Source organism: Triticum dicoccoides, chromosome 7A (assembly GCF_002162155.2).
Source record: "Triticum dicoccoides isolate Atlit2015 ecotype Zavitan chromosome 7A, WEW_v2.0, whole genome shotgun sequence".
In the NCBI taxonomy this organism is placed as follows: Eukaryota; Viridiplantae; Streptophyta; class Magnoliopsida; order Poales; family Poaceae; genus Triticum; species Triticum dicoccoides.
The window spans coordinates 645,574,754-645,584,118 of NC_041392.1; the positions used below are offsets into that span (position 1 = coordinate 645,574,754).

The window sequence follows — 9,365 nt, forward strand, 5'->3', positions numbered from 1 at the left end:
CACGGAGCGCCGGTGCGCGTGATGCGGGGCAGGGTGATAGCAGAGGGGTGAGGCGGAGGTGCAGCAGCAAGGGATGCGGCAGGGCGGAGCTCCGGCCGAGGCGGTCTCGGTGAGCATCGGCGAGGCGCGGCACAGGGCGGCCAGCGGCGCGCGGCGACAAAGGAAGCGAGCAGCAGCGAGCGGAGTAGGAAGCAGCAACGGTTGCTGCAGGAGCGAGGGGCGAGAGAGAGGGGCGCGACCTACATCGGTGCGGGGTTGCACAAAAGGGCTATCGGCCGTTGGAGTGGGGGAAACGCTGGGCACGGGGAACTGAGCGAGCTGCGGACGGCGGCGGCACAAGCCAAGCAGCAGCAAACAAAGCAGCGGCAGCGACTAGGCGTAGCACGGGCGACAGCGGGTGGACGGGCGCGCGCTAGCGTGCGTGGGCGGGCACGTGCGGCAGCAGGCGCGCGTGGGTGCGGGGTGGCTCACATGACGGGGCTCAGGACGGGCGCGGTCATGGCATGCTCGGGGACGGCCCACGACGACTGAATCGAAGCGAGGGAAGGGGATCCGGGGGGGAGGAGCTCACCCTGGTTCTTGTGGATGATTTTAGGAGGTCGGAGGAGTCTCGCAGCAGCGGCAACGACGACGAGGTGGTGGCGGCCGTGCGTAGAAGATGAAGATGACGACGGCTACGCAGCGCCTCGGCTCGAATCGATGCCCGGAACGGATGAAGGCAACCTTGGTGGACCTCCTGGACGTGCTCCAGAGGGACGACGATGATGGTGGCCGTGGTAACAAGGGTGAGACAATGGTGACTGCAGAGCTTTCGAGCTCGAAAATGAGCAGATAAGGAGGGGGCGAAGGGGGGATCCAGGGGGCTGGACAAGGTGGGGGCTTGGGTTTCAATCGACGTCATTATAAGCCCAGGCGGGCAACGTGGAGGGCATCCACGGCCATGGCCATCGTGGATGTGCGCCACGCACACGCTCTGTGATGTAGTGGGAGGCAGGGGAAGGTTTTGGTGGGCTGGGCCGTGTGGCCACTTATGGCCCAGTGGCACCTTAGATTAGGTCTGTTTCACCCTTTCCCTTTTCTTTGTATTTTTAGATCCTATTTTGTAATAGGTTGGGCTATCAAATGAATTTTGTTATATATGAAACTTGGCACCTAATTCAAGCACAATATTTTGGAGTGGCACATAAAGTTTGGAGGCAATTGGAGTTAAGTAAATAACTAATAATTTTGCAAAGGCCATTTTATTTACTGTTGGAGCACTTATTAATTTCCTAGGGTTTTATCTGTGACTCAAATGATGTTGGTTTCTACATCGTAATTCCTTAGTGAATATTTGCAACCTAACGAACATTTTTAATTCACTGTTTTATGAAACTATACTTTGACTTGTTTTTTGAATTTGTATTTGAACTAATTTTGAAATGAGTGAGGTTTAGCAAAATTTTAATTATGATGACCTGGCATCATTAACAGGAGTTTACTGTAGCTTAACTATCGGGGTGTCACGGTATGGGTCCACTTGAAGTTGAACCGACCTGATACCTATGAGGCCAATGATGGTAGATATTTATGGATCTATATATGGTAAACGGGTGAATGGTTGTTGGATCCTTTGAATACAAGGTTGCGTTAGTGCTCGATCGGATCCGACCACTCAAAGACAAGGATCCTCTATTTGGTAGCCGGGGGGGAGTGGGAGCCCATATCTTCCCAATTTTCTAGTTTCAATGGAGAGAAGAACCTATAATTAGCTTTTCGGGAAATTTCCGAACGACAGAAACCAGAAACGAGTGGAGGTTCGATCTCTCTCCCAAACCAATTGGGGATGGTGGAATCTCTTCGTCTGATGACATAAAAACATCCCTTTCCATGTCTTCGGATACAACCCAGAAAGGCTGTAATGATGAAGCTATAGGAGAAGAAAAAGCGTTGGGGGGGGCATGATTGCGGGAGGTGCTTGATATCGGAGAGGCGGGGGTAGGGATGATGGGATCATCCTCCTCTAATGCGCAGGGATATGCTTGATTTGGAGTTTAAGATGATATATGAAATTTGATTCAACAAGTGTGGTGATCCAGCGGCGGAAGCTCGTCGCTACATTATCCATGAGATTTTTATCATTAAATTGTCGATGAGTGGGGTGTTAAATTTTGGGGACGTGGTGGGTAATGCACAATTTATGACCGGTCTGTCAATTAAATAGTTATGTTTTGGGCGAAAATGCTCTTTAGAGCTCGGGCTCCATGGGAGCCTGAGTTTGACTTGATCAAAATTCAAATTTTCACGTTTCATTTGAAAAAACACACACATACTTAGAGACATAAAGCATATGTGTGTAAATTTTCAGGACGAAACACCTTAAAATGAGTGCTACACAAAAAGAACAAATCTAAGGCTTTTTAGTAGATGCACAATTCATCCTCAAAGTCCATGAATTTGTCTTTTTTGCATAGATCGCATTTTAGGGTATTTCATCCTCAAATTTTACATACATACACATAACATCCTTGTTTACTTGTATGATTTTTTTTCCGATTTTTTTGAAACTGAAAAGTGCAAATTTTGAATTTTTCAAAAAATCCAGCCTTCATGGAGGCCGAGCTCCAAAACGCCCTACTCTGTTTTGGGGCTCATTGAGGCGTAGTTACCCAAACAACAGGTGGCTTGGCTGCCCCCGAGCGAGTGGAAACCCTATATTAAAGTGCAAGTTTGTCGTTTTTGCCACCACTGTCTATTGAGGTAGGGTCACCGGGTTAGTATCCTCCTGGCTTAGCCCAGGGGCGGAGCTGGGCCCCGGGCACCCAGGGCCCAGGCCTGGGGCATGGAATTTCTGCTAGGCTGTTATATATGTATGATATTCTGCAGGTCCGGGGTACAGCCCAGTAAAATGAAGGGCCAGAGCGTCATGGGTTGTCTCACCGCATGCCAAGGGACGCACGCACGAGGAGACCTCCCACTCGCGCACGCATGTGACAGGAAAATAGGAAACTGACGGACGCACGCACAACACGAATCTGTCGATTTCTCAAAGAAAGAAAAAAAACCATCACGAATCTGTCAGGAGACGCCAGCGACCGCGTACCCGCTGCCGACCTAACTCGCATGCGACGCACGCAAGATCAATCTGCAAAGTCCAAACTCCAGCACTTGCGCCGACGCCGCCGTCCACCGGCGTCTCGGCCACCGCCGTACCGCCCTCCTGTGTGGCTCTGCGCTGTTCGCCCAATCGCCTGGCGCGCCTAGCTTCTTGACTGCCATACCTACCTTGATATTTTTTTGATGCTTTCCCGGTTTCCCCTCATGCTTCCACTTGTATCATGTTCTACAATGTCGGTGTGAAATCTGTCTTAGTGTGTATCACTCCAAAGTAAAATTTAATTGCAATAATGTGAGTATCAAGTCATATATCTAGTGTATTATTGAACTCATATTTATCTAATTGCCCATTTCATTTCGTATTGTAGAAAGAGAAGATGAAAAGATTTTTTTCACCGGCCTCCGGAACGAGTGTGTCTACACTTATCTTTTCAGATGGAGGGGATCAAGCAACTGAGGGGGTGAGTTTTTAGATTTATATGAATCATAATTGTTTCACTTGATGTTTACGCCTTCTCTTATGAAATTTTGCTTTTAATGTCTCGAAGGTGTTGGCCCTTCTTCCACCAATGATGAGGTTATGTGAGGCACTGATGAAGCAAACCATTGATTTGATACTCTTTTTTATCACATACTATTCTTTGTAGTTCTTCACATGTTTTTACCTATTTTGTTGTATCGTTAAGCATTGAGCTAAAATTCTTAATTTTTCATGCAATTGAGCCATATTTTGTCTGGGTATCTTTTGTGGTAGCTAAAAGCCTTGTAAACGTCAAGTTTTTAACTTTGGGCAAAAATCTTTTTTTGGCCCGGGGCTTGCTCCAATCCTGGCTCCGCCACTGGCTTAGCCTACAAATCTATTGCACAAGAGTCTTTTGCATAGGAGAGAAGGGAATAAATCCCCGAGACACCACCTCACCGGGAGAGTGACCATCGAGCTATCCTGGCATGAAGACCTTGCCATGTTTAGGCTTAAAGCATCTGCTCGGCACCTCTAAGTGGGCAATGAATCCACCTAGTGTTACCACTAAAAGGCCAGAGATGGCAGCTGACGAGGAAGGTCGAGCTTCCTCCACGTCTTCGTTGGCGACACTCACAATTACCCCACATCTTTAGTCATTCCCATCCACACACCCCTAGGTCAATAAAAGTAGAGAGACAAACCAATGTGGTGATGCCCTCTCATATCGTCTTCCCAATATCCAAAGCAGAGTTGTTCACTTACTATTTGGTCCATACATGTCAATATTCCCCCCTCCTAAAGATTATGCCCGATTATTTGCCTTTTGGTTATTTTTAGAAAAGGAGGTGTGTTACACCGGGCATCAACATCGATTGATGCGCATAGCCATTTATTATACAATTTTAGGGCATTACATAAATAGATAAAAAGGACACAACCAAGAACAATACATTTGTACATAAGACTCTCATGCATTACTAAACCTAGTTCTATGCTACCATATAGCCCGTACGGCCATCTCCAATTGCTGGCATCCAAAGTCTAGAAGCCCCGAGCCTCCACATGCTGATGTAAGGACTACATATGGATCCGGTGCGTAGCCCGTGGATAACCGGCCTGCAAAAGAAATGGAAACTTTGTCATTGTTAAACATAAGGCTAATAATATCACTTGGATTTCAGCCTTAAGTTTCTCATCCACCCCACACAACTAATTCCCTAACATATTAGAGATACTAGTAGGCGCTGGAATATTAAACAAGACATGGACCGTCTACGATAACAAGCGCATGAATGGGCACAATAGGAAGAAGTGCTCGATTGTTTCATCCTCGTCACGAAAACATCACTTTTTACTACAATTCCAGATATATTTTGCTAAGTTATCCTTAGCCAACATGATTGCCCCGCAAAAAACATGATTGTACAAATCTATACCTACTAATAAAGCAAGGTGCGTTTCGTCAATTTTTTCATCCGTTCACCGCCGAAAAGAACTTTTTTTGCTATCCGAGGTGGTACTAATTTTTTATGCCTTTGTTTGCTAAAAAAGAATTTCCGTACATGGGCCGCGCACTCTGGCCCAGCGAAGCCAGCCCACTGATTTGTCTGGCCATGCAGCTGATAAAATACTATTTCCCGCACTCGGCGATAAATAGTCGAGTTCTGCACAGGACAACGAATATTGGGATAGCCCATTTTTCTTTCTTTCTGTGTTTTACTTTTATTATTTTTATTTTCTATCTTGTTTTTACCTTCCAATTTTATTTTTATTTTATCATTTATTTCGTAATTTAAAAATTCTCAAAATACGTTCAGAATTAAAAAACAATTTTCTGAAAATGTTCAGAATTCCAAAATTTTCTTGCTATTTTAAAAAATATTCAGAACATGCAAAAAGTTTCAGATTTTTGCAAAAAAACATACTTTTCAAAATAGTTCGAGATGTCTAAAAAGAAACTGGCATTTCAAAAAATGCATCAAATTAAGAAAATATTATTGATTTATTTAAATTGTCACAACTAAAAATGATCTTCGTTTAGAAAAGATGCACATTTTCTAAAAATCTTATGAAACACATGTTCCAATTTAAAAAAAATCAAAAATTCAAATAATGTTTTACTTCTATTTTATTCTCCTTTCCCTATCTCTTTCTTCCCTTCCACGTTTATTTTTCTTTTAGTATTTATTTCTTAAATTAAAAACTCTCAACAAAATTCAGACTTAAGAAAAACAATTTTTTGAAAATGTTAAGAATTCCGAAATTTTGTTGCTATTTTGAAAAATGTTCGGAACATGCAAAAACAATTCCCGTTTAGAAAAAAACAATTATTGTTTTTAAAAATTATTCGAGATGTGTTAAATGAAAATGGCATTTAAAGAATGCTCGAAATTCGAAAAATATTCTTTTTTAGTGAAATTTGCACAATTAAAAATAATGCTTTGTATAAAGATACACATTTTCTAAAAATCTTATGAATTTTCAACGCATGTTCCCGTTTTAAAAAAATGTTCACAAAGTCAAATAATGTTAATGTTTTTATAAAGAATTTGGTATTTTCATAAAATGATTTTGAATTTTAAAAGATGTTCCTTTTCTTATTTTGTTCGTGTTTTTTTTAAGTGTACATAACTAAAAAAACTGTTCCGTATTTAAAAAATTGTTCATGTCTCCTAGAATATTTAGAAAATTCATACCTTAAAATCCCCTCGATCGAAAGGATTGAAAGGAAAAGTAGATTGAATAACTCATGTGCCTTATGTGACGTACGGTGACGTAACAAAACTCCTAAATGCTCTCGATTAATTAATGAAAAAATAGCGGATTGATTCTTTCACACGCGGCGAAACCGAGAAGCTAAACGTTCTTTTTTTCGTGTGCACATAAGATTTTGCTTGCACATATAATTGCACTGACTTTAAATACATAATATTTATCTCCCGTTGCAACGCACGGGCATATGTGCTAGTATATACCAATCCAAAATCCTGATCTTAAGGGGGACTTTTACCTTCCTTTTTCCCAATAAAATATTGTCATTTGTCAAATCAGCGTACATATACTAAGAGGCGTATCTCTGAGCCAAAAATCCTCGCCAAACCTATCATTGTTACCATTACCAACTTGGAAGGAACCCTTTAAAAGAATTCCACTTTAACTCACACGAGACCTTTCCAGAATGGAGAATTTGTAGGTTTCACTATCACTTGTAACAGCGTTTTGGAATTAGTGATTTAATTCGCAACAGCTCTTACTATATATATGTCCATACCCATCATTTAATAGTTTGAACATTTGGTGAGCAAACATTTATTTATTTTATCTCCGAATCTCCACCCTGAGACCACCTGTGTCTTAGGTCGGAAAGTACTGTTTTAAATAGTTAGCTGTACGTTATTTGCGCCAGCTTATGATTGTCAGATTAACAGAAGAATCTGGTTTTGTAATATTCCAGTCTTTTGCGACCTTCCTTATGTACCTTGGAGAATGACAACATGAACATCGATATCCCTTTCACTGTCGAAGTTGACTGGAATATTTTTCTTAAACATGTCCTCTATACCATCCCACTCCTTATTCAGGAGCTTACAGATGTGGAACCAATATAATGAAACAGGAACGTCCCCACTTCGCCTTTCTGATAGCTCACATGAGTAGGCTCTACCTTTTTTAAATTCCTCTGGTTCTGTTCAAACTACCTATATTCGACATGTTTTCATATATGATAAATGAAACATAAGTATGTAATGTATTTACCTTGTCATGTCAGAAATATGCTATTCAAAAACGCATATCCAGCGACCACCCCACCTTCATTTAGTGAAGCTGCTTTCGTCCTCAACAAATAACCGCACTGATCATTTATAATGACCTTGTCTTTGTTCCTATATCCATGAAATAAACAATTTTATGAAGTGTTAAATATGTCAAATATTACAATGGCTGATAATGTATTACCTCAGGTAGGCTCCAAATATTCCAAACTCAGAAACCACATTATCCCTAACAAAAGTTCCCTCGCGGACAAGATAGCTGGGGGATGTTGGTGGGAATATCCTTTGCATTAAGATGTATGCTGCAATTTCATTGCTTCCATCCTTCCGAAGGCGAATCAACGTTTCACGCAGATTATCACCGTAAATGTTGTTCCCTGAATGGAATATCAGGTTTACTCATCGATCATTAGTGTCCAACATTTTGGCTGCGTAGTGAGATTGAGGTAATACCTCCACCCTCCCTTTGTGGTTTGAGAACAAACAACTCCGGTGATTCAATAGCGGAATTGACTATATTGTCAGTCTCCAAACTCCACAATCCTGCGAAGCATTTTCGTACATTTTCGATGTCGGATTTGTTGTCAAGAAACCTAGTATGAAATGCAGGGTCAGAATAGCAATCATGTGTAGAAGGAACCATTGATAAAAATAAATATCAAGTACCATTAGATATTTTGTTTTATGTTCTTTTTTACTTGACTTCCAATTATCTGTGTAGTCAAACTATCTGAACTTCTGAAGTTTGACCATGAATGGACTGAATGCTATATAGACTATTTACAAAGAAATCATATCATTATATTAGTTTTTTTCTTCATATAATTACATTTTTAACAATATATTATTATTACAGTAAACCTGATAGTTACATTTTTATTATGTGGTTTGGTATTAAGTTTTAGCGAGTCATGTGTCACTATGCAACAATAATGAAATGGGATTACCTTTCAAGCACTTTTTCCTTTGCCAGTTCTTGCTGAATCTTCTTTGTACCGACAAGATGGTGTGCTATTGATGGGCACTTAATAGAAGAAGAACGCTCGATCAAGAGTCTTGCTCTCCATTCCTTCAAGAAAAAATGCAGCGGTTGTTTGAATAGCAGCTACTTCAGTAATTCTGTTGAACTACGGTAAACAGTACTAGACAAAATCAATGCTGAAGTTTTATGTTTGTGCTTGCACATCTATGTTCAAAGTTTATATCCCATCAAAAGAATGAACCATTCAACACATCAAAAGATTAACCGTATATCAAGTTTAATCATAGTAAAACGAAAGATAGACATACAGCTTCTGATGGGTAATCAGCCGGTGAGTAGCCTGCCCTGAAGTAAACTACTGCAACTGGGCGTCCATTTCTGAATGACAAAACAAACAGAGTTATATGTTGCTCAAATCATGCATGGCGACATCGCAAGTAACATTCTTGTAGAGAGAAACCTTACATCACGAGCGTCCCATCAGGACGAAAATCCCCCTCCGCTTCTATTTCTGCCATTGTCTTGCGAATAGTCGTGACCCCATACGTGAAAACAGAAGTTAAGGAAAAAAATTATACATATGCATGTTGTGACCTTTTTTGAAATCGAACGAGATTCCTTTGCATTTTGTATTAGTGGCATTTAGTATAAAGCTACAAGATGGCATTAGCATAGACTGAAGGATATATTTCTCTCAGCGCGACCGTGATCCAGTACTGGTCATACATGTACCTTTCTTCTGCTTGAACAACGACCAGAACTACTGCGCTGAATGAGGAAAACTTTTAGTTAGTATAGAAGTCTTAAGAAGGTACATGTCTGCATCAAATTAAACACGTAACCTTTGGTTGTTGTACTCGGCCCATGCAGTGGCTAATGCTTCGGCGTGCTGGGTTATCGCAGTGTTTCCAACAACACTAGCTGGATCCAAACCAAGTTCCCTCTCATGGTGTCTGATCAGATTTCTGCACGTTGCATTCAGATTGGTATTGTCATCAAATGGTTCAATCAGCTCCCCATTTTAAAAAGGCAAGAGGTATTCACGGGGTGA

At 41.4% G+C, this 9,365-nt stretch overlaps 1 protein-coding gene across 2 annotated transcripts in view; it reads right to left on the minus strand.

Annotated features, from left to right (window-relative positions):
- Positions 1–4,288: 4,288 nt before the first annotated feature.
- Positions 4,289–9,365, minus strand: part of LOC119329657 (glutathione synthetase, chloroplastic-like) — a 16,893-nt gene continuing 11,816 nt past the window's right edge. For both annotated transcript variants that reach the window (XM_037602720.1, XM_037602719.1), the window contains exons 5-13: positions 9,157–9,279; positions 9,002–9,082; positions 8,780–8,860; positions 8,623–8,692; positions 8,280–8,401; positions 7,786–7,925; positions 7,517–7,709; positions 7,316–7,443; positions 4,289–4,675 (exon numbers count right to left, since the gene is read on the minus strand). In XM_037602720.1, coding sequence (XP_037458617.1) covers positions 7,320–7,443; positions 7,517–7,709; positions 7,786–7,925; positions 8,280–8,401; positions 8,623–8,692; positions 8,780–8,860; positions 9,002–9,082; positions 9,157–9,279 — 934 coding nt within the window. In that variant the 3' untranslated portion in view covers positions 4,289–4,675; positions 7,316–7,319. The remainder of the gene's footprint in view (positions 4,676–7,315; positions 7,444–7,516; positions 7,710–7,785; positions 7,926–8,279; positions 8,402–8,622; positions 8,693–8,779; positions 8,861–9,001; positions 9,083–9,156; positions 9,280–9,365) is intronic.